General features: G+C 43.4%; 1 protein-coding gene across 27 annotated transcripts in view; it reads right to left on the bottom strand.

Moving 5' to 3' along the window:
• Positions 1–25967, bottom strand: part of OBSCN (obscurin, cytoskeletal calmodulin and titin-interacting RhoGEF) — a 1809553-nt gene that overhangs the window by 1575763 nt on the left and 207823 nt on the right. For all 27 annotated transcript variants that reach the window (XM_085628811.1, XM_085628818.1, XM_085628815.1 and 24 more), the window contains exons 9-12: positions 16461–16736; positions 10997–11272; positions 6843–7118; positions 2565–2840 (exon numbers count right to left, since the gene is read on the bottom strand). In XM_085628811.1, coding sequence (XP_085484937.1) covers positions 2565–2840; positions 6843–7118; positions 10997–11272; positions 16461–16736 — 1104 coding nt within the window. The remainder of the gene's footprint in view (positions 1–2564; positions 2841–6842; positions 7119–10996; positions 11273–16460; positions 16737–25967) is intronic.

Raw genomic sequence — 25967 nt, 5'->3', positions numbered from 1 at the left:
CGAAGTATAAAATGCGTGGTGGATGTACTCTGAAGTCCGGATTAAAAGCTGTTTCCCCTCAGATCCACCCATTTGAACTTTTAAGAATTAATCAGTTCCTGCCACTAAACAAAGTATGTCTGGCCTGCCAAAAAATGGGATCTCGCTGCAAAAAACAAACACTTTGCAAAAGAAAATTCCATATAGTCATTCAGAAAATTTGGGACAGTCAAAGTTTATGGTTGTGAGAAGCACTTATGATGTTGGAAATCTGACAATATGCTGGATCTGATAAATAACTGTAGTTATTTCTGGGTGGGCAACTCTGCAGAAGTAGATAATTACTCACAAGTCCATTATGTTTCTGGGTATTCACATGCCTCTTTTAAAAAAATTCTCACCATGATCAAAATTCATATGAGAAGGGCAGAGGTAGGTGTTTTTCCAAGATGCAAAAAGGGAAAGAACACCCTCATATTTAAGAGGCATGTAGTGGCAGTGGTTTCCCACTGAGAAAAATGTTTTCCCTGTGAGGAAAGAAAAGTTACATCTTCTAATGCAGTTCTGCGTATCTTTTACCTATGCCAAATTTTATACCTGGTTGAACCTGGTATACAACCATACTTTTTATGCTCGTGTCCTTTTAGAATTCTCCTACCATTATAAATTTCCTCAAGTACTCCTGGTTTTCTCGATTTATCTCTAAAAAATCTGAAATCTATTCAAACGTAGGCGTAACTCTACAAGAACTGACTTTTAAATATGGGGCTTTTTTTATTTACCCCGTGAGACAAAAGTTCAGAGCACTTTTGAGACTAAAGGGGCCTATAAAGGGGCCTATTACGATGGAGGTTGGAAAGCCTCCGACCTTTGATCAGAGGATTTCCGACCCCCATCGTTGGTTTCAATTCCGACCGGCTGATTATTTATCATGATTATGTATCAGCTGGTCAAAATTTAAACCGGCTGGTCACTCTGCCTTGCTTCTGACAGACTCAAGGAGGCCGTCGGCCAGTTGGAACCGGCTAGTAATCCCAAAAAGTGGTCCTTCCCGACCATTGGGATTACGATGCACTGTTTCCGGCAGGGTTTCTATGACAGCCTATCCGACACGGAAACCATGTCGGAAAGCGTGTTTGGGGGCCATCAGCAGCTGTGTTCAGCCTCTAGTTGGGGACCAACCCCTGTTGGTCCCTGCACCCCGTGGCAGGCACCTTGAGCCGCCAGCCAAGGGGTGCAGGGATGAACAACACCTCCCATTTCCCTATGGGAGCATGTATTATGGCCGGTTTATAGTCGTAATGCATGCTCCCAAAGGGAAATGTCGGAATGGGACCAAACAATGTTCGGTTGGATCCTAATGAGGCGGACGGGACCGCTGACCAGAGGTCGGTTGGTCCCATTTACGAAACGGTATCAGAGGGGCCGCAAGTCGGCTCGACATCGTAATCGCCCCCTAAATGTCTATGTAAATAATTGAGTGCTTCATACTCTAGAAATAAAAATGAAACTCAAAAGTGGTCTGGAAAAAATTAATGACAGGAAAATTCAATTTTATTGTGTACTTTTGTTGAAAACCAAATACCCCACTCAAGTGGAATAGTCAAATTTAGTGCTGGTAAATTTCTTGGTAATTGGACAATCCTGTTTTTCCTTGAGCACAGGATGCATAATTGGTGTTTGATCCATGGTAAAAGTATCTGCTGTATTGATTGTGTTAAATTACAAATGATTGCTGAATCCCCAGTACTTTTATGGTCAGTTTACCTAAATTAATGATAGGTGAAAAAATCTATAGTATATTTGCAATGAAGGGATTATTCTATTGATAATGCGCATTTGTGCTTGTTGACCTTTATTCTTTTTAACCTTTCACTCAGAAAATATAGACATAGAAGATGTTTATATGCCCTCCGAAAAACAGTTATAAAAACTAAACACAAGGAGGTGCGGTATGGAGCAGAACGCAGGTCCATGGGAACTGTTCTTGGAATTGCTTGAAAATGTACAATACCTCTTCTCAGTGTCCTTAGTTTAACTTTCAATGCAAATCTTGGGATGTTTTCACCATGTTGGTCATATGGCATTATCCCAGTAATGGACATACAATTATGAATGTGCTATACTGTAGAGAGATGCCAACCAGCAATATAGCATTGGTCTAGTGGACGGTGTCTGGTTACAAAGAGAGATATTGATCTGAACCGGGAGGTTGTGCTTTGGCATTTTGACACAGTGAGAGAGTGAAAGGTTTAGAATCAGAGGGCAAACAGTGGAGCTGCAAGGCAGTGGATAATTTGAAATATGCTATCAAGATCTGTATAGGCTTTAAAGATAAGCAGAGAAGAATCCTTCCTTGTGCCGGATGGTCGTTTTGTCAGTAAAGAGTGGCAAGTTAAGCTGGGTGTGGGTGGGAAATATAAGGACCATTTTTAGGAATTGGAACAAGTCTAGGGCAGAACCACTAAATTCAGAAATCTTAACTCTGCAGCTAAACAAATGGAAGAATTCCATGAATCCCATGTTTTCATTTTCTAAATATTTACCAAATTCATTTTGGCAACAAAAAAAAATATGGAATTTACCTGTGACATGGACTCTGAAGTTCAGTTTCTGTCCAGCTGCCTCACAGGTGTACTCCCCAGCATCTTTCTTTTCTATCTGCTCTACCACCAGCCGACGGGATCTGCCCTCGCTCTCCACCTTTATCTTCTTGCTGGATGTGATCAACTTTCCGTCCTTGTACCATTTCACCTCGGTCTTCGCCTGGGACACCTCACAGCTTAGGGTGGCACTCTGAGTCAGAAGAGCCTGGACTTCTTTCTGCACCTTCTCCTGGTTTGCAAACGCCACTTCCGGCTCTATTGAGTCAGTGAGAAACAAATGTAAACCAATGAGAAAAAGTCGTAAATTAAAATACTTCTAATTCCAGAAATCGTCAGAGCTATCATAAGGAGTTTTCCTGACTTTCAGAGTAACAATGGGTGTGGTAGATCACCTTTTAAAGACAATTGCTGCACGCTCCCCATGGCTGGCTATTGCTACCACTTCATTTCGAAGTGTAGGTGACACTAGGGTAAGACTGCCAGATCAACAGAAACTAAGTTGAGCCAGTATGTTGATAACATGCAATTATATCCATTATGTCTAATGAGAGCCCAGTATTCCTCATTCATGTTCTTGAGCCACTCAGTAGCTGGGTGCCTCCAACTGGGTGAAAATAATCCTTATGTGATCATCCAGCTTTCTAAAGTCCTGTTTGGGAAAAGTCCTTAAGAAGATAAGAATTCTATCAGTAAGCCTTCTCTAAAATTGACTCCATAAGCTAGCAAACATGTTTTAAAAATCTACATGGAACAAAAATGAAAACTGAACCCTACATAAATGCCATGATAAATTACTTCTAGATGCATAAGATGTTAAATACAATCCTAACTTGCATTCCAAGTGGTTGGAACAATATTCGGACCCAATGATTTAGCTATTATTAGTGAGAGGTTATGGAGACATTTGTCTTGCTTTTGTTAGGGCGCAAGGGACTCTTTTCACACAACTGGCCAGTCCACATTTATAACATATAACTTTCAATCTTAAGGGCGCTGGTGCATAACTGATAATCAGTGACACCACACACTCCAGTCTAATGCATCAACTTTCATAGCTTTGAGATTAAAAAGTATTCTACAAGGAACTGGCTTGTTTGAACAGAGTTAAAGTACTCACAAATTAATGGTTCGTGTCAAAATATCAAGTTTTCCAAACTGATTTACACAAATATAAAATCCAGAACACAAGTTCAAGATAAGTAAATAACGCTATGTATAGATTTATTATTCGTAACTCCATATATACTACAGTGACATAATATTGCCATGGTACATATATGTGTAGTTAAGTAAATATGTGCTTACCTATCTATGTCTACATTGATGATCCCACTCTGGAAGTCGTTCCAGAGGCAGATTATCCTCATGTCGAAGAAAAAACATAAGCAGTCAAAGTGGGACTCAGCCCCTTCCCGCCACTCTTGTTCTCCCTTCAGGGAAGACGTGAGGTTGTTGCCGTACCTCCAGGTCTTGCTCCCATTCCACGAGGAGCTGATTCCATACCTGGTACTAAATCATCCTCAGTTCTTGGGTCATTTGGGGAGGTTGCAGAAGATCAAGGCCTTTCTAGATACCATGCTAAGCTTCTTTGAGTCTCGCCCGGCTCCCACTGACACGCCTCTGGACCCCATGGATCCACAAGGACTCCCAGTTGGGCTACCACCGGTGGGTTCACCCTTAGTGCCTTCTGTGCCCTTGAACCTACTTTGGGATCCCTACTTGCATTGGGACCGGCACTGAAAACCACAATGACCACATCAGCATCGACGTTGGCACCGAGCGCTAGCACGAGAAGAAGAACGGCAACCAATTGTGGTGTTCAACTCCAAGCCTGTCTCGTCTCAACCAAGGCCAGTCCAGATCTTGGGGTGCTGCTGCCTCCACCGAATCCATCTGACCCAGACAAAACTCCCTTGCCACGCAGCTGTGCACAGGCATCGGACTCTGACCTGAGCCAACCTCATGGAGACGTCAATGGCGGGGATGGGGAAGAGTTTGTCTCACCCTGTGATTAAGAGAACTGATACATGGAACTACAGGATCGAGGTGAGCTGGACACCTCACCTGAAACAGGGTTGGTTTCCACCCATGGGCAGCAACAGAGAAAAGCACATGTTTGGCTACAGCGAATAGGAGTGCTGCTGAGGCATTTGGCATCAACCGCCCCACTATGGAGGTCAAGACGAATATGTTAACAGAGGTACTGCACCCTGGCCAGGCACCGACCAGACCTTTGCCCTTCAATGAAGCACTCATTGATACACTGCTAGGCACTTAGGCTAAACCATGTTCTGGCACCCCAGTCAACTGACACCCCAGTCAACTGACCGGTTGCATGCCACTATAGGCCTGCTCTAGGGGACATAATCTTATCAACTCAGCACCCAACCCCTTCAAAGTCTGGAAGTACAGGCATCCTCCAGTAGAGAACCTGAACGCCTCCCAAACCATGCCCCCACACAGTGAGTCAAAACAGGAAGAAACATTTGGCAAGCATATGTTCTCCTCAGCAAGTCTTGCCTTGAGGTAACTTAATGCAAGCTGTCCAGTAGGTCACCAAGCCCATGCACTATGGGACATGGTGGGTTTGATCTTACCTCCTTGCATTTCGGCTGCTCCCTTCTGTTTGGTGGGAAGGCTGATTCAGCTGTAGAGCGTTTAAGGAGAGCAGAGCCATGGCATGCTCCCAATGCCTTTCAGCTCCAATCAAATCCCCCGCACAACAGGCTTCCCAGCCATTTTGAGGTCCGGCCATAGACCCAACAGACAACAACAAAAGCCACTAGGGACAGAACTAATCTCAATCGTCTGCCCTTCCGGCCACAAATTCTAAGAAACTTTTGAACTCCCTAAAAGGCCCTCGGTCATCTGGGAGGAGGCAGAATCAGCCCCTTTCTGCAGTGGTGGCCATATGTTACATTAGACAATCGTTAAAAGTTGAAACTTCAGGCAAACAACCTAAAGCCCCACAGTTAGGGTTCAGCAGTCCTAGCTTGTGCTATCACCCCTGAATGAGGTCTGACAAAGTGAATATAGCAGAATTTTGGACACAAGCTCCTCTCGAATTTTTAGGTAGTTTTAAGGCTCCTCTCAATCTCAAACACAAAGCTTTCATCAACACATGCAATTATATTCTGAGGGCAAACCACCTATCCCTTGACTCACTAGGTGAGAAGCCAGTGTAAATTGTGTACAATTGTGAGGCCCACATATACAGCTCTTTGCAATTAAGAGGCTGTCCTTTTTGGCAAGTGATGCACTGAACTCATACATTTAACATTTGTTCAGGGTTCATTGGGGTGGTATTGAAATGCTAGAATCTTATTGGACAGCTTAATCTTTGACCAGTTTAATTAATGCCTAGTACAAGGCAGCTTAAGGGGAGCAATTGTATCTTTGGCTGGGGGTATCCTAAAATGACATTAACTATATAATTATGTTCAGTACCACAAAGTAATTCCTTTATTAGGATCAGTAGTGTGACTCCTGCTAATTCGTAATCCAAACCATTTTGACCCGTAATCACCGTTAGCCACCTCCTAGAGGCTTCAGGGGGCTCATACCTTCCTTCCATGACACCTAACTCATAACACAAGTGAGCAGTTAATCCTGGACATCAAGGAAAATGTTCTCCAGACCAAAGCAGAGATGGCTGCTTTAAAAAGAGAAGATTAAAGTGGACATGGCTGCTTGAAGATGAGGCAGGGTCAATACAACTGTGTAACGTCAAGTCAAAGACTACGATGTGGCCCTCAACTCCTTAAACATACAACAGACCTTATCCCAAAGACATGCCTCATCTATCTTAGAAAATGCAACAGGCCGTATACAGGGTGCACAATTTTTGTTTATGAGAAAGAAATTAATGTAAGGGCCCCCTTTGCAAATACATGTAATAGATAGGAAATTATGAAAAATTATGAAAATCTTGGGGTAAAGATTCTTTACCTCAAGTAAAAAGTACGAGCAGTTGAGAAGGTCTATTCGAGTCCACAAGTCTTTACATAAATAATTTTTTATTATAAAGTACGTGTGGCACACAAAGAGTCCAAGCCAAGCTGCGACACGGAAGGATTAACGTTAAAATCATCAGTGTATGCGCTCATATAATTTATGACCCTGTAAATTATGAAACTTCTCTTCATCGTGTATAGAGGTCCACTGATGCTAACATTGCTTGAATCATGAAGATTTCTCAAACAATATCCAATACATTTGCAGTTCAATAAGTAATGAAATTCAGGAAAGGAAGCTCACCGGTGACACAGATCTTGAAGGTGAGTTTCTGTCCAGCAGCTTCACAGGTGTACTCCCCGGCATCCTTCTTCTCTACCTGCTCCACCACCAGGCGGCGAGATCTTCCCTCAGACTCCACCTTTATCCTCTTGCTGGCAGTGATAAGTTTCCCTTCTTTGTACCATTTTACTTCAGTGTTAGTCTGCAACACCTCACAGCTCAGAGAGGCACTCTCAGTCAGGATGGCCTTCACATCCTTTTGAACTTTTTCCTGGTTTGCAAACACTGCTTCAGCCTCTGTTGATAGTGGAAAAAGAGCAACTTTTTAAATTCATTGGGGTCATCTATAATTTAAATATTTTGCACATCTTGCTAATGATAAAAAACCTTCTGTTATAACAACAAAAATAGCAGCCGGTTATCCAACTTTTAACCTAGGGATGTCTACTGACTTAAGTTAAACACATTACATTTTATATTACATTAGCACTTTCATTTGTGTGGGCTACAATATTTAGCATAATGCAAATCCTGTCGTCAAACTCTCGACTCCTACATTTGTTTGTGGAGGCTCTTGTTAAATTGGATATTATTAGAGCCTGTGATGTAATCTAGCCCTATAGCCGGCTGTAGCGGGCTGCACTTACCAATAAAGGCCGCTCCAGTGTTAAAGGCCCGAGCCGAATGCAAGGGCATTTAACAAGGGAGCGGGACTTCAATGCCACTATAGCCCAGCTACTGAGGGCTATAAGGCTATTAGAATATTCTGCCACTAGAGGGAAGAATGTTCTAACAAATAAAACAAAGGCCTCACAGAGTTCAAGGGGATTGAAATCCCCTCTGGCTCCGTGAGGCCTTTGTTCACAGAAACAGCTGTGAACGACACTGGAATATTGGAGCCCTGGGCTTCTACCAGCCATTAGAAGCTAGGAGCACTCCATTGTTTTCAATGGAGCTCCCAAATTTCCATTGTTCTCACATATAGTCTTAGAGCCCGCTATAGCGGGCTCTACCGGCTATTAAAGGCCCTAGCAGAAGGCAAGGGCACTTAACAAGGGAGCTGGCCTTTAATGACCAGTAGAGCCAGCTACGGAGGGCTCTAAGGCTATTAGAATGTTCCACCCCTAGAGGTCTCACGGATCCCAAGGGATTTGAAATCCCCTCGGGCTCCGTGAGGCCTTTGTTCACAGCAACACCTGTGTACGATAACATTGGAATGTTGGAGCTCTGGGCTTCTACCAGTCATTAGAAGCCCACAGCACTTCATTGTCTTGAATGGAGTGCTCAACATTCCACTGTTCTAATATACATGATGCATCTAAACATGTTGACCCATAGGTGCCAAACCCAAAATCAGGGGAAGACGTTCTAAGTTCCTGTCGAATTCTTCATGTTCATCCGACTCAAAATAACAGACATCAGTCCATTTCAATCAATCACGAAAGACACAGAAACAGACACACACACACACACAGAAACACACAGAAACAGACACACACACACACAGAAACAGACACACACACACAGAAACACACAGAAACAGACACACACACACAGAAACACACAGAAACAGACACACACACACAGAAACAGACACACACACACAGAAACAGACACACACACACACACAGAAACAGACACACACACACACACACACAGAAACAGACACACAAACACACACACACACAGAAACAGACACACACACACACAGAAACAGACAGACACACACACACACACACACACACACACACACGCACTCTCCAGTTTCTTTGAGTATGAGAATGATGCAACTCTTTGAAACTGCGCAACTATGTGAGGCACAGTATTCTGCAAGTCTTAAAAGACCCAAGCAGTCTGTAAATGTTCTCCCTCAATATTTCAAATCATATCAGGCGGAAAATAAAGATTCGAAAAAAAGAAATATTATTTTCCTAATAGTGACTGAACAAAATCATTATTGCGTAACGTAAAGATGGCAGGCAACAGAAAATCCTCTGATTTGTGCGCGTTTTTGCGCCACAGGATTTTCCACAAGTGCACTCAGTTTTTATATGAGAATGACGTGCCACAGTGAAATGTCAACCAGCTGCATGTATCATATATTACTATCTAGCACATTGTAAGGTAACTGCCCTACTATGTTACATCCTAACAACTTACTTCTGTGTTATGACCAAATGTCTCCCGGGTGGCTGTGTGACTCACCAGGGACGTAACACAGGCCCCCGCAGCCACCGCGGTGCGGGGGGCCCCGAGCTGCAGGGGGGCCCCCACAGCACAATACTCTGGCCCAAGAGCTCGGATTAGATCCGGAGTGGTGTCCCCTCCGTGTACGTGGCAGGGGGCCCCCCTCAACTTTCTTTACGCCACTGTGACTCACTATTGGCTGACGGTCTGTCTACTGTCATATCTTTTCCTCAAATAATAATTTGACTCAGTATTATTATCTCTCTCCTGGTGGGAAACATGTAGCTCAAAATTGTATCAGGTATGTAGATTCTGTGAAGTTTCTACACAACTGCTGACAAAGAAGAAAGATGGGCCATGTTCGACCTATAGATACCAGTAAAAAAAATAGGCGTCAAATGTACATCATCAATATCTGCCTTAAACCTGGTATTCGCGTTTGACCTAAAACGAGGGAAACACCTGCTCTCAGTGGAATGTACTGAAGCTCATAGGGACAAAAGGTATTCCACCTTGCTATCAGACCTATGTACTTAATGCACAAATGTGTTAATTATATGTTGCTGCACTTTTCATGACAAATTGCCCATTAACAATTTTTTATGAAAAATGTTTTTTTTATCAAACTTTGGGAGATGGGCACTATAATAAGGGAACAGTTTTGTACCTTACTGATTTTTAATGGGGGCACCGGACATTGATACCACAACCATGACCACCTTCTTGCACTGCTGTTGTTTTATATGCAATTAAATTTGGCCATTCATTTTAAACCAATTTTTCGTTTTTTTGTAATTCGATTTCTCTGCTCATATAGGTTGGTGGAAAATAGTATGGTTGGATTTTTTCCTACTAACTGTGGACTTTTTGCTACTTTTTTAAAGAAATGACAGAAAAAAGGTAATTATTTTAGACATCTATGCATTTTGCCATTGACGTTTCTTCATTTTCACATAATCGCAATCTTGTAATGCAAAATTAAGTCAAACCTTCTGCTGGGCATTGGTGACAAGTGGGTTGACAAAGACCTTACTGCAATGGTAGCAAACAAGGCGGAGGAGTGCTTCAGGTGGTATTTTACAGGCAAAACAAACCCTACTTGTGCTGCAGAAACCTTTTGGTTACAAGCATGTTTTGTAGGTGGGACTTTGCAGCATCAACTGTACAAGCCTCAGAAGGCAGTATTAAGAAGTATGAAAAAAAGACAAAAATCAATCTGGGTGAAAAAAACAAGTTCCAGTCTACACCTTGTGATGAAAAAAAGGGAAATGATGGTGTCCACAAGTAGCACCGCTAAGACTAAAAGGTATATAGGTGCTTTGCAAAACAGTCTATGAAATTAGAAACAGAGATATAAATCAATCTCCTCACACATTTAAACTAAGTAGAACAGCTGGAATTAGAAGTTAGGGGCCACATGTATCAACATTAGGAATAGTGATTACCTAATTGAGATTTTCTGGGAATTGCAATTAGGTAATCGCTATTCCAAATGTATTAAACTCCATAAAGCAATCATTTTTTTTTTGCAGCTCGTTTTCCTTCATAATAAATGTGTTGACTTTAAAATAAAAAAATGAAAAGTTTCTTTTCATTTTTTAAGAGCAACATTTTCGCCACTGTTCCCATAGGGGAAGGGTCTCTTGGGACCCTTTCCCATTTGCTACTGGGTTTCCACCAACTTGAAGTTGGTGGTAAAATGTGAATGTTTTGCAACTGCATTCAGGGTCACAAAACATTCATACACACCGCTGCAATTCGGTATTTGGAAGGGATGCCCTAAACACGCCCCTTCCAAATACCGAATCGCAAACCCATTTTGCGATTCTGTAACAGGTTACCGAATTGCAAAACAGGGTTTGATACATAGGAACGCAAAATAGATTCATACTTGTGGTCCTAAGTCTCCTGGCTACACACGGGATGGCTTAGCCAGCTGACTAGTTGCCCACTTACCTTTGGTCTCCAATGGCAAGGGTCTTACTCACCTGTGACGTTGACCTTAAAGGTGAGTTTCTGCCCAGCGGCCTCACAGGTGTATTCCCCAGCGTCTTTTATTTCCACCTGGTCCAGCACCAGCCTTCGGGATCTGCCTTCGGACTCCACTTTCACTCGCTTGCTGGCAATGATCTGTTTCCCATCCTTGTACCACTTGACCTCGGTCTTGGCCTGGGACACCTCACAGCTCATGGTGGCATTCTTTGTAATGATGGCCCTCACCTCCTTCTGCACCTTATCTGGGTTTGAGAACACAGCTTCATGCTCTGTGTGAAAAAATATGCCATGTCAGCCTTACCTTACTGAAAATGGTAACTATATTACAGTAATGTACACACTGGAAGAAGAGCAATCTTGAAAATGTCTAACCTTGAATTACCCTTATCAAGGCAGGGGCATAATATATTCAATGTGAGCAACAATCAAACACTGAGGAGGAAGAGGAGGAAGAAGAAGAGGAAGAGCAGGAATTAGAAAGGAGAAGGAAGAAGATGTTGGAGGATCAGGAATAAACAGAAGAGGAAGATGGCAAAAGATGATGCATGATCTTCATAAAACAGTAGAGGTTTTGCTGCTGTTATCACCACAAAACTGTATTTATTTGATTAACCTCGGATTTATGAACAACCTGAGATATTTGGGTTATGTGCAGCCCATTGCAAGCAACAGGTGGTAAAGCAAAAGTATAAGGCAAAGCAATTATCAAGTTTTACATAGTTTTTAGGTCTCGACTGGCGTTAGCAGCGCACATGCGCTGCCCTCGCCATGCGAGGGCCTTTTGGAATCGATCCGATTCCAGAATGGACTTGAAGCCCCGCCCCTCTTTCCCATTAGCTCGCGTCATCGTTTATGTTAAACGATGGCGCGTGATTGGGAATCGGCCTTTTGGTAACCGCCCTGTCCAATTAGAGTATGTCCCATTTGGGCAGGCCGACGCCATCTTTGTTCCTGTGACGCTCTGAGTGACACTTCAGCTCCGTGCCAATTATGCTCGTCTCTATTGCCTCCCCTCACGTTCTCCATGTTACTTGGCCCGACGCCATCTTTGTTTACCGTCCTTGTTTCCCGTGACGTAGGAGACATATCAAAGGCGTTTGTTTGTTTTGTAAGCCTCGTATGCTGCCATTGTACTCGTCCAGATCTGGCCCGCTGTGCCGCGAAGGCTCAGATGTGTGTGCCCTGAGCCCCCAGGACCTGCACACCCCACCAGCTCATGCAAGCTTCCACACGCGAACAACCGAAGGGACCAGGAGAGACGCACTTTGTATTCCGGTATCACACAACCCGCAGGACCCGGACCCAAGGCTTGAATCGAACAGCTGAAAGGTATCTTTCGTTATAAGTCTTTTTTTCTTTTTTATTTAATAAATATACTTCGGTCCTGCTCTGCTCTGGCTACGTTTGCTTATTTGGGACGCACTGAGTCTGTAAACCAGGACCCGGACCCAAGGCTTGCATCGACCAGCTGAAAGGTATCTTTCGTTATAAGTCTTTTTTTCTTTTTTATTTAATAAATATACTTCGGTCCTGCTCTGGCTACGTTTGCTTATTTGGGACGCTCTGAGTCTGTAAGCCGTTTCACCCAAAGTTTGCATACCTCACACTTAAATCAAGCATCCGTCACTGCCTTGTATCAACATAACATGTTTCCAGTCTAGTACGTTTTCATAGTCCCGCCTAATTTATACGTTTATCTGCATTTGTTTGTAGTTATGTACTTAAAGTATACCTGTATAGCAGCGCTCTTACAAGCATTTAACCAATTTGTTCGGCCAAGCAAATGTAAAAGTATACTGTCCTCTTACAGTAGGACGCCAAAAACATTAGTCTAAGACAGGAAGTGGCCATGGTATTGGGGATATGCACAAAACAACTGGGCGTAAGACCAACTCCATTTTACCTTTTATATGAGCTGGGTTAAAACCAGAATTGGTATGTACCCCATTGGTTTCTTATTTGTTATTAAGAAAAAACGCCACAAAAAAACAAGGCACATGCTTTCATTGGTGTTTACATATTTTACTGTATGCTCTGCCCTCATTACTCCTAGTCCAAGTCTTCCTGTTTCATCTCCGAGGCCTTCCCACCCTCCCTGGTTTTGTTTATAGTGAGTGTTTTCTTGGCTATGGAGCAGGTGAACTGCTCATAAGTAAAAACTGCAATAGGTCTCACATTTACCCAAGTTTCAGCTATTCAAACAGGAAAGGGACAGACAGGAAATTCAGTGATATTAGAATGCGAATGCACAATGGACAGTAATCATATCTGTCATCTTGGGCTATGCTGGATTCTTCCAGGAGATTTTGGCCAAACATTTTCTGCATATTATTAATACATTATTGGCCCTTACCTTTAAACTTCTTGGTGCTCAGCTGAGCAAAAACAAAACGGCTGCCCAATAATCGCTGTGACTCGGCAAACCTGTTCCCAGAGAACCATCCTAGCATGGTGAAGCTGAGCATCTCTACCTGAAAATTCCCAGTCACCCACTCAGGAAGAAATCTGCAGCCAGAAGGCAGCTACTGAGGGAAGACTCAGCAAAACAAGGCACAAGTAAGTCCGCCCCACACAGAGACCCCCACAATGCTTCTACGACAACCACAAATCTCTGTGGGTTAGAAACCACAAGTTGGGCAGAGGCATGCTTCAATAGAATATCAGAAACTGTATTTGCCCCGTGTTAGACCTGGCACCTTGGCGTGGGTCTCCCTTCCATTTTTGCTGTTGCCTCATGTGTTTTTGCTGGTTAGATGCTCAGGGCACTGTGCCACTGCTGTCCAGTGCCACAGTGCAAGTGCTCCCTATTGTAAATTGATGTATGAATTAGTGAATCCTTGATTGGTTGGTTTGGTTTACCTGTCCGACCCTAGTATAGTGCACCAGGAGTGCCCAGGGCTAGTAATCCAAATACTGCTGGTGGGCTTGCAGCACTGGTTGTGCCACCCACAGAAGCAGCCTGTAAAAGTGTGTCTAAGGCCTGCCATTGCAGAGCCTGTGTGCAGACTGGTACTGTCAAACTGACTGGGCAAGTGCACCCACTTGCCAGTCCCCAAACCTTCCCTTTTTTCATGTCAGACACCCCTATGATAAGCCCAAGGGCAGGGTGCATTGTAAGTACAAGGTAGAACATGCCCTGGTGTGGGTGGCATGTTCTAATAGTGAATTACAGCCATTTTCGTTTTTCACTATTGCAAGGCTACCTGTTCTCCATAGGCCAGAATGGACAGTTTGATTATTACATCGTATAATCCTAACTGACTCCGGGAACATGGTAGAAATTCGAATTTAGTATGCCTGAACTCAGAATGATAAAATACATCTTTTAGTGAAGTTGGTTTTAACATTCTGTGTTAGAAAATACCACTTTTAGAAAGTAGGTATTTTCTTGTCTAACCATCCAAACCTGCCTCTCCTAGGCTGTGTATTCCTTGTCTGGAGTTTGAGTGACAGGGCTAGGGAATTCCAGGAGACAGGGGGAGGTAGCCCAGTGGTGAATAGAGAGATCTGCATCTAGATGGGAGAGAGGAGTTGCACCTGGGACCTGAATAGGGCTGTGCCTTCCCTCCAAAATGCTGGCTCCACCTCCTGTGGTGCGTCTGATGTGTCTGCCCTGCACTCTGAAAGGAAAGAAGGAGTCAGGTAAACAAAGTGCTCCAGGACTGACCAGAACTGGTTTGAACAAGACAAAGGCCTCTCTGCCTTCAGAGAACAAAGGAAAACTTAGTATAAATATTGGGACCCCAACCCAAGAACTTTAGATCACTTTGGGAAACAAGAAGAAACCTCTGCTGAGGAGAGGAACCAGGAGGAAACTGAGGAGAGACTATCCCAGAAACTGGGGGATTGGCCTGCAGGGGTTGCCTACTGCCAAAGAGAGGAGAAAGGAACTTTGTGTGTACTTTTGCTCAACTTGTGAAGGATCTCCAAGGGCTTGGAAAAGAGCTTGCCTCCTGCTGAAGTCTCAGGGACAACAGACTTCAACCACCAGCTCCCCAGAGTTCTTTGGAAGTGCCTGCTGCTGTTTTGGGCCTTCTGAGGGACTGCGTGTCTCAAGGAGCTGGAAGCGCGACTCACGGAGCAGCGTGTCACCGTCGCATCACTGAACAAGGGTGTCACCGCTGTAGCTGTCGCATTGCACCGCATCATGAGCAGCGCCCCACAACACCGAAGAAGCGTGTCGCCATCGCAGCCATCGTAGCTGACGCATTGCACCACATCAGGAGAAGAGTCTCGCATCGAGGAAGAAGCGTGTCGCCGTCACAGCCACTGCCGTCGCATCTTGGATGAAGCTGCTGTAGCTGTCGCATTGCACCGCATCAAGAAAAGCACCTCACATCCACGGAGAAGCGTGCCGCCGTCGGAACTGCTGCAGTTATCGCATCGAGCGGAAGCGTCTTGCTACATCGGAAAAGAGTGTTGCCACCAAAGCCACTGTCGTCGCATCACTGAAGAAGGGTGCCGCCACTGCAGCTGACGCATCGAGTCGAGTCTCCCCGCACCATCGGAAAAGCGAGCAGCATCAGGAAGATCTTTATTTCTTTGCACCAAACTTTCATCGCATCAACATCGTTGCAACACTTTCGTTGCCCTGCGTGTCGCATGTAAAGGTACATTGACTTAAAGTGTTGCATTTAAGAACTAAAGAGACTTAAGCTAACTCTACCATTTTTAAGTAACAGTATTGTGGATTTTTGTCGTTTATGGTCTTGTGGTAAGTCTATATAAAGAATACAGATATTTTATATAAAACTTGTGTGGTGCCCATCTGTAGTGTTGTCACTTGACTACTGTATGTGTTCACAAATGCTTTACACACTGCCTCTGAGATAAGCCTGTCTGCTCGCAGCAAGCTACCAAGGGGGGGAGCAGGGGTTATTTTAGGAGGGTACCCCCTTACCCTGACTAGAGGCGAGGGAACCTATTTGTCACAAGTGCATACCTGTGCCAACTAGAGACCCCCAAGTCTAACACCCTGTTACTTGGGAAGTTTTTGTGATTCTTACTTCTATTGACTCTTGCTGCCTTCTTGTACTCACTTTCTATGCTCAATTACAAGATGTTAAGTTAAATTGCAATAATTGCTTGGAATTGTTAGGTTCACTTGGAACACTTCCTCCACATTTTAGCTGGCTTGCCATCTGAGTTTGCCCAGTGGGGCTAGTGTGAAAATGTTATTGTGTTATATCAGCTGGTAACCAGAGATGTAAACACTGTAGTAGATGTTCAAATTAGCCTCTCCAAGCAGGTTCCCTGGGCTTCCACAGTCTCTTCCATTTACCAGACACACCAACAATCCTGACCATCAGCCTTCAAAAGACATTTTGCCTACAAATTCTGGGATTGTTATCATGGTTGCAAACTAGCTGCTAACAATTGTTGTTCAAAGAACATTGCCAAGACTAAAACACTGAACCCCAGGTGACAGAGTCATCTTGTAACTTTATGTTCACCCACCTGAGACTTTGACCTGGAATGTTATTTTGTCATCCTGCGCCTCGCACGTGTAGCTTCCCTGGTCACGCTGTGTCACGTTCTTGATGACGAGCTTGCGCTGCGTGCCCTGTGCTGTAATCGTCGTTCTCTGGTCCTGTTTGACTTCGTTTTGGTCTCTTTTCCACACCACAGCACCTCCTGCTGTTGACAATTCGCAGGCCAACTCCAAGTTCTCAGATACAGACACTGTTATTTCCGATGGCACGTTTGGCTTGTTGACAAATTTAACTGCTTCATCTGGATAAAAAATACATAAGCGTTTTTCCAAGAGCAAACGGACAAGGGAAACATTCAAGGAAAACTGTGGAATGCAGAGGAAAATGCTCCGTCCACCAGGCACAGCTTCCGCTTCCATCATTATTTTTTTCTATTTTTTCCATAATTAGAATGCAGTTAGAACAAATAGGAGATACATTGCCATACCACCTTCAATTAATTTAACGGAAGTCATCAGGAAACCCACGCTGTCCAATAGGTTGGGTATTTGATGCACGCAATGACACACAGCATCCCAACACATTGACAAAGATTACACAACAATACACAAAGGCAATTGGAGCAACACAGATACACATCTATGCATACAAGCCTAGGTGCACCCACACACAGTGACATCTTAAGGATTTCTGGGTCCCCGGCAAGCTATAATTTGGGGAAGCCTGTTTGAAACAACTTTGAAATTATTACACAGTTTCAGCTAATTCAAGCCCTCATGATTCAAAAGAATATTGAATTAAATGTTACACTTTAAGAAACTAGGCATGGAAAAACAGCCGAAAGCTCAAACTGCCATGTGTCCAACGGTGAAATAATACTAAAAGAAGTGAAAAACAGGCATTGATAAAGCCATTCCTTTTTGAGTTTGATCAACATTTGTTTTCTACTTGCAACATTTTATGTGGGATTCTGTGTCAAACCAGCTTGTTAATACCACTGTAGGAAAAACAAGCCAAGGGTGACATGTTAGATGTTAAGTGGACTAGTGCATTATATTAAGATAAGACATGGACACAGTGCTTGGCATTGTAGCTTTAGTTGCCACATATTTGAAATCACAAATATATTCCCTGTCACCATTGGTGTTCTCGCTGCAGCAGTGAAACTCAAATTGCTGCTCTGAAGATTTTCCCCATTCCACTGGTTAGAATTTAATGTCTTTCTTCTAATTTTTCTTACCACATTGTTCCTCTTCGCCTCTTTATATACAAGCATGTCTCTGGCTAGACAGTTACTTGTGACTCTAATGAGTAAGAGAAATGAGACAGGCAGGATACAGAAGATGGACGGAGAAATAAAAAGAACAGTATAGCTAGAGATGTGAAGTAGAGGGACAGGGGGTAGAGATAGAATTTATGTAAAAAGATTTGTGAAGTAGCGAGAGAAGTAACTGTAGTAATTAGACTCCGAGACGTCATAACAAGCAGAGATGAGTTTAATACCACACATGAACTACACGGCAAAGGAGGGCAGGCACACAGGAACCCCTCCGTTGCCAGCACAGAATATAGCTGTTCAAGTGCCACAATCCTCAGCTCACATTTCATCATCACTTACATCATAGCATTCTAAAAAGAATTTGCAGTGCTGATGGTACACATAGCTGACGATCAATACATAAGATACATACAATTTAACACATCTTCCCTTTTCCTTAAAAAACCTAATCGGCCACAAAGACAATTGAGAACAATAGAGTACCCTTTCATGAGCAAAACCTAGCTGTTTTCATAATACTTCTGAAACTTTTGCGTCTCAAAATACTCTGAGATTGCCCCGTTTCAATCTGCAGATAGCTCATAGTGTGTTGTACCACCTTGTTACCAACATCATGAAACCCCTCACAATAATCCGGCAAGTTACCCGCTTTGATAATCTTTGCTGGATTCCACCAGTAACCTCCTTTGACTTTAATTGCATTTCCACAGATCTTCTCAACTCTTACAGGACACAGAAATTACTCTTCCCTTTTTGTACATGAATAGCTGATTTAATGCGAACCAATCAACATTTTCAACAGCTTTTTTTTTTTTTTACACTTTTCTTATTATAAAACCATTTCTTCTCTTTTTCTTAATGCTGATCTACATTCTTCTTCACAAGCTCTAACAACTGCTGAACATCTGTCTCACTTCTTACCCATTTCGACATCTAAACAGGATGGAAACTAGTATTGGCTTTCTATCTCTAAGAAGTTCAAAGGGAGAAACGTTGGTGGTGGAATGAGGTGTGGTGTAAGAAAACCACAACATGCTGTGTACCGCCTTTATGACATCAATATTACTGCCCTTTGCCCAGTTGATACATTCACCCACCACCCTGGGCCATTCCCTCTACCAAGCCATTGGTCTGTGGGTGATATAGAGAACTCTTCAAATGTTTGACCTTACATGACACCAAGAAAGATTAAAACTCCTTACTCAAAAACGGGGTGCCATTGTCGCAAACCAAAAATTCACCAAATCCCTGCCTCAAGAAAATTTCCCTAAAAACTTCATAATTGGTTCCATCATTGGGATCCTTAACCATTTTAAGCTATGGTCATTTTGAAAAGTAGTCCATCACAACCACAATGAACTTTAGAGCCTCCAGATAAGGTATCATATGGCCCCATGATGTCAATAACTAACTTGACACAAGGTCCAGACGGACATTCAATTGGCATCATGGGCGGAGTTGACACCTTTAAACTCTTGTCAGCCGATTTACACACCATACAACTCTTCACCATACAACTCTCCACCACCTCATCCACTTCAGCATCTATTCAAGGCCACCAGAATGATTCATGAATGTGTCTATTTGTGAGAGACAAACCAGGGTGTCCTTCATGGGCATTGTTCATGATGCTGTTTCATTCAACATCACTTAGTTTGCAGTAAGGCTGCACTGGGGGATAATTAACCTTTTCTCTAGCCCATCCATGTTTGACCATATAAATGATTTGTTGTTAACACTTGGTCTTTAGACATAGTTTAGTTTCACTCTTCTTCAATACACACTTTCAGCTCGTTTAGTTCCACTCTTCTTCCAGACACACTTTCAGCTCTGTGATATCTATAGAAGCCACCAGACAATCTTCTACATCCCCTTCCAGCAAGTTTGACAAATTCACATTTCTGTCGCCGTCATAATCAGTCATACAGGGGAAACGGGACAAAAAAATCTACTCTGCTGTTTTTACCAACAGGAATGTATGCAACGTCAAATTGAAATTGCATCACCTTAGATAACAACCATAGAATACTACCACCCCCACTGAGAATGCTGACCAATGGTTTATGGTCGGTATATAGTTTAAATCATCTTCCCCAGACATATTTAGTTCGAAATTTCTCCATGGCCCAACAGCATGCCAACAACTGCCTTTCAATCACTGATTACAGCAGTTTTGCTTCACGCAGAACCCTGGATGCAAATGCTATCATGTATTCCTTATGTCCATCATACTGCGTAAGCATTGCTCCCAAACCAACTTGACTAGCATCAACAGTGATGCAACAAGACAAATTGGGATCAAAAGGTTTGAGAGCTTGACTTTGGGCCAAACTAGATTTGATCTATTGAAAAGCCTTATCACGTTCAATAGTCCACACAAATTTTGATCCTTTAAGCAAATCACTAATAGGTTGACTCATGTTGCAAAATCAGGAATGAAAAGAGAGTAAAGCTCGCACAGGCCCAGGAATAACTTAACACCTGCCGGATCACATGGAGCAGCAGGAGACCCTCTTTGGAGATGATAGGCCCCAGATACTCCACCTCACTGCAGTGCAGTTTACATTACTCTTTTTTTGAATAGTATATCACAGTCACTGAAAACCTTCAAAACCTTTTGTAGAACATCATGAGAATCAATATCTTTACCAAAGACCAACGCATCATCCTGGAACACCAGAACTCCCTCTACATCCTTCAACATTTTGTCCATAACTCTCTGGCAAAGCAAGGCTGCAGAGGCAAGACCAAAAGGCACTCTCCTATACTGACAAGTACCGATGTGAGATATAAATGCAGTAAGATGCCTTGAATCTGGGTGAAGGTATAGCTGATGATACGCACTTGCCAAATTAAGTTTGGAAAAATACAGTTGCTTCCACAGTGCTGGCAAATAGGTCAATGATATTGGGCAAAGGATGAGCATCAACCCATATCTCTTTATTAAGCAAATAGAGATCCACACAAACACACAAACGACCACACCTCCTGCGCACCACCATTAACGGTCAGAGCCATAGTGAAGATTCTGCATGTTCAATAATACCCTTATCACATAAGGACTGAAGTTAATTCTCCAGATCCTTCCTTAAACTGAAAGGAACGCTCCTCAGCTTGTGCTTAATACGTACCGCTCCTCCCTTTACCTTAAGACTGTGCTTGAACCCAGTAATGCTACCTCCTCATTTCCAAATACAGTATGAAATCTACACCATTCACTGTTAGATCTTTCACTATCCATGACCAACACCTGTTCTTTGGCACCAGACTTACGTACCATTCCAAATAGCCCTTGATGAAGCCAACCTAAAATGTTGAAGCCTTTTACTACCACATACATTTTGATCTTTCTACTTCTGAACTCCATTACATCCTCAAAGTACCCCACGAGTTCAATTTTCCATCCTTCATAGGAGACAGGAGATCTATCTGGGAGAAGAAATTCTCTGCAACTTCAAGTATCAGTAAACAAACAATGAGTGATCATGGTGATCCTAGCTCCAGAATCCACCAATAATTTTACAGTTTTGTCTCCTACCCGATTATCCATGACAGGAGCCACACACAAACCAGGGTCACCAACCCATGGTTCTTCACCTCCCTCACATTTTGCTGACAAAGGAGGCACATCCTCAGTTCACCTACAACCAGCACCATGTCCTGTATTCCTGGACAGTTCGTATCAGAATAAGAATCCGCCACACATGCAACAGTTTTTTTTTTTATATTGTTCTTTTTAGGACATACTTTGGCGCAGTGCCTCATTTTTTCACAATAATTGTACATGACATTTGCTGCAGGACACTTACTACCTTTGGTGTGTTGCAGATTACCACATCTAAAACAATAATTGCTGTTAGAATAGGACTGAATTTCACTCTTCCCTGCTTTAGATTCAACATTTTTCTTATTAACCTGACAACCTTATACATTGTTGTTTGGCAAGACCCACTCAATTTGAATGCTTTTAGCAATTTCAATGGTCTCCTCCAGTGACAATTTTTGCCTTATAGGTTTGTCCTTACAGTGACACACAAACTGATCTCTTATAAGTTGGTCTGTAAAGTTGTCAAACTGGCACTCCGCAACTAACCTACACAGTACTGAAATATATGCATTCACATCTTCTTCGGACCCTTGTTTGTGCTTAAATAAATTGTGCCATCACACCATCAAACTGAGTTGTTTGTCAAAACGCAGCTTACGTTTGTTGACTGCTTGAGAGAACTCTTCAATGTCCTCTTCCACATTTTGGTGAATTTCCAGTAAATGCTTAAAAATAGACCTTCCTGGGGGCTTGACCGGGGTGGCCAAGATGGTAGTTGAGCACTAGAGAAGCTCCCGACACCCGAGGTAGAACCGCCACTATCCAGCCTGGCAACAATGACTTTCCTGACTGCTGGGGGGCCAGGCTCCTTGCAGGGCATTGAGGTGCTGTGAGGGCCCCTCCTTAGCTCATCCTGGGGCTGCTGGACCGACAAGAGGGCATGGAGGCCTGATGTGTTTCTGGGCCTCTGGAAAGACTGTGAGGAGGAGCGGAGCTGCAGTGCTCTCTGGAAGTGGCCTGCTCCAAGGATTGCCCTTGGGTGGAGGGATATCCCGGCAACTGTGGAGTGGGCCTGCAGTATGTGACTGTGGAGCAGGCATGCAGTACGTTGCTCCAGCCAGGGACGTGCCCTGTCCTGGTGGGCTGGGCCGGGACCTGGCGGCGGCCCGGGTGAGGACTGGTGCTTCTTGGTGCGGGAGTGGCATCGAGCAACGTAGGCCCGGTCAGTCCCTCCTAGTCGAGGCCAGGGTGTTGTAATGGCTTTCTTCTTCTGTATTAAGATGTATCTTTATATCTCACTCTGGGATGTTTGGTGTTCTGGAATGTCAGGACCAAGCCAGCTGTAGAATGTTGAAGGGCAGAGAGATCATTAGCCTGCTGACAGTTGGGTGGATGAGCTGTTTGTACCTACTACTAAGAATAAACCTCTGACTTCTCACCTCAAGCCTCAGCATCTTTATTCACCTTAAGAAGTTACTTTTTAACACTGGCGACGAGGATGGGATCATCATCAGCTCAACTCCAACTCTCATCAATTCCTAAAGAAGTCAACCGACTTCATCTTCTACCCTCAAGATGACAATAATATCAAGTAAGAACTTTCCTTACTTAATATCCCTCAAGAAGGAAGTTTACTACTATCACTGTCTCAGCTCTACATAGCGCTACCTTTCACTTCTGCTCTGAGACTTTATTTATCAGACTGTTAACAGTCAGTCAGTCAGAAAAACTTTGTTTCGGCTGTCAGCCATAAAAGTTCATAACCACACAAAAAACATAAAACTTATACAATAAATACAAAGGAACTAGTACATAATTGAAAATGTATGTATAAAAACATACAAACATGGTCTAAAAAGGCACTAAGTTTAGGATGGATAGTATCACAAGGTTTACCTTAATGTAATAGTAAACGTCTCCTGGTTAACCACATTGAAAATAGGAATTTAGCAATCACCGTGACAAATAGGGGAGAAGAGTCATACTTCAGCAGCCTGAACAAATCTCTATAGTTCCTAACCCCCATGTTTTTTGCCAACTGGATAATCCATTTTCGACGGGGGATTTTGTAGGCTGCACAGAAGAATATAACATGAACCTCTGATTCTTCTTGATCACCACACACACTTATTCGTTCTTGCAAATAGCGGGAGGGAGCCATGCCTGGATTGTATATATAATTTCTTGGCAACGACCGGGTGGATCAGATCTAATGCAGGCTCGAAGCTATAGCCATTTTTAACTTCGAGGAATACCGAGGTCAAGTTGGGACTATGCACTGATCTGAAAATCTGGATCAGATTATGATCCTCCAAGGTTTTTGCCAGAGATTTTTTGGAGGATAAGGGGCATGACTCCTCGGGTGTGAGCCAAAGGTCTTCTCTCCCTATTGCCCTCAGAGATTTTTTTACAAATGCTAACCAGGGAATGGCGCCTGATTTTGGAGTAATCAAGATAGATCTCAGTTCCTCCCGAAATACAGCAAGTTCGGGAGTGCTCCATAGTCGGCGCCAATACATAACTGGTCTTGAAGCCACCGACCATATCAGCAATGGATTGTATACCCAAGTCCATCCGAAGCGGCTGCATAGGAGTGCTCATAGGGAGTGCAAGTAGTTGTCTAAAAAAAAAAGGTTTTCTGACTTTGTTAAAATGTCGACTTTATTGTGGCCCCATAGTTCCGCACCATAGGCCACCATCCCCCTTGCTTGGGCTTTGTATACCTCTACCAGGGGGCTAATCAACTTTAATGGGCTTTTTTTGTACATCTTTATAATTCCCCCAGTTATCTGTGCAAATTTAAGGTTTACCTTTAAAATCTGGGGGCCCCAGTTCATTTTATTATTAAGAGTCAAGCCCAAATAGTCAAAGATGTCCACCCGTTCTAAATGCAGGCCGGCTAATTTTGGTGTAGGGCGGTTTGTGATGTCTGCATGGAGGACCATATATTTGGTCTTACTCACATTGATGACTAAATTCCTTTTCCTGCAGAATGAAGCAAATCCGTCCAGGACTCTTTCCATCCCCATGGGCGTCCTGGACAGGAGCAGGGTGTCATCTGCAAACATTAGTGCAGGTATTTTCCTGCCCGCCAACCTAGGTGCATCTATGTCTTTTATGGTCAGTATATCCTCAACCAACCCATTTAAAAAGAGAGAAAAGAGGGTGGGGGCTAGTACACAGCCTTGCCTCACTCCCTTCTCTACTCCAAATGGGTGCGTAAGTTCACCATTTAGTCCGAACCTTACTCTAGCAAAGGTATCTTTGTGTAATCGCTCCAGTAGGTCACAAAGATAAAGGGGGACTCCCATCCCCTTTAGCAGCTCCCACAGCTGGCGACGATCCACCATGTCGAAGGCAGACTTTAAATCCACAAACGTGAGATAAAGGCTGCCCCCTTCTAAAATAATAGATTTCCAGTGGATCATCTGTAGCCTAAAGAGTTGGTCCACAGTTGACATTTTGGCTCTAAAGCCGGCCTGGAAAGGGGTTAAGATGTTGGAATCGTCCATCCATGTTTGCAATCTTGCTAGGAGGACACGCGCAAAGATCTTTTGGGCGACATCAATTAAGCTAATCGGCCTATAATTTGCCGGATCAAGGGGGGAACCCTTTTTATGAATTGGTATGATCTCGGCACCAGCCCAAGTAGAAGGTAGCGGCATTCCAGCTAAAATTGCGTTAAAAAGGCCGTATAGATAAGGAACCCATATGTCTGGCTCACTCTTATAAAGGTCACCAGGGATCCTATCTAGGCCTGGGGCTTTATTTGGAAGGACTTTGCTAAGAGCCACTTTGACTTCGTTGAGAGTGCACTTTTAAAGCATTCCCTGGTTATGAGATATAAAAACATTGGGGAGAGGGGGAGTATAGTTTGCTATAAGTGGCTTAAAGGCATATAGGTCTTCAAAATAGCCACGCCAGATTTGTTCCCCAATGTTGGGTTGGAGTGCTTGTTGGGAGCATGACGATCCGGTCTTAACCAGATTCCAAAACGACCTTGAATCCCTGTTCCTCAGTGCAATGGAGATCTCACCCCATCTATTTGTTTCCCAGTCTTTTTTTGCTTCTTTGATGATTTTCCTGTAATGAGCCCTCGCTTCCTTAATTAGTGTGTTGTTGGCGTTCTTAAGATTTGTCAATAACAGAGACTTGGCTTCCCTACAGGATTTGTTATACCAGGTGTTGTTCCCCCTCGCGGGAGCCTTGCTTCTCCTATTTTTCCGACAAAAGTGGGACTCTAGAGTACGACAGAGTTCTGTGTGGGTTGCTCCTATCATATCCAGATCTGGGTGACCCTCTATCGAGTTGGGTTCACTCAAAGTCTTCTCAAGGAGGGGATAGATCTCAGTATACATAGCACTAAGGTCCCTTTGAGATTGAGCGATCTTCTCCCATCTGACTCTACGAGCACCACTGGCTTAAACCAGGGGGGCTAAGGTGGAGAGATCATTAAGAGGGCGGGGGCAAATAGTAAAACCTTCAAAAATTGCTACAGTGGGATTGTGGTCACTTTCACATCGTTTTTTAACTTGGAAGTCCAGAATCCTGGGCCACAGTCCCATACTGAGCATTATATAGTCAATGATGGAAGATTGGCCATTTCTTTCAAAGGTGGGGTTGCCTGGGTTATCTGCGGGAAACCTACCATTGCATGCCCTTAGCGAGAAAGTCAATGTTATTGAAGTAAGTTGAAGGACTATTGG

This window comes from Triturus cristatus, chromosome 10, assembly GCF_964204655.1.
Source record: "Triturus cristatus chromosome 10, aTriCri1.1, whole genome shotgun sequence".
Classification (NCBI taxonomy): Eukaryota; Metazoa; Chordata; class Amphibia; order Caudata; family Salamandridae; genus Triturus; species Triturus cristatus.
This window is presented reverse-complemented; position numbering and strand designations above follow the sequence as displayed.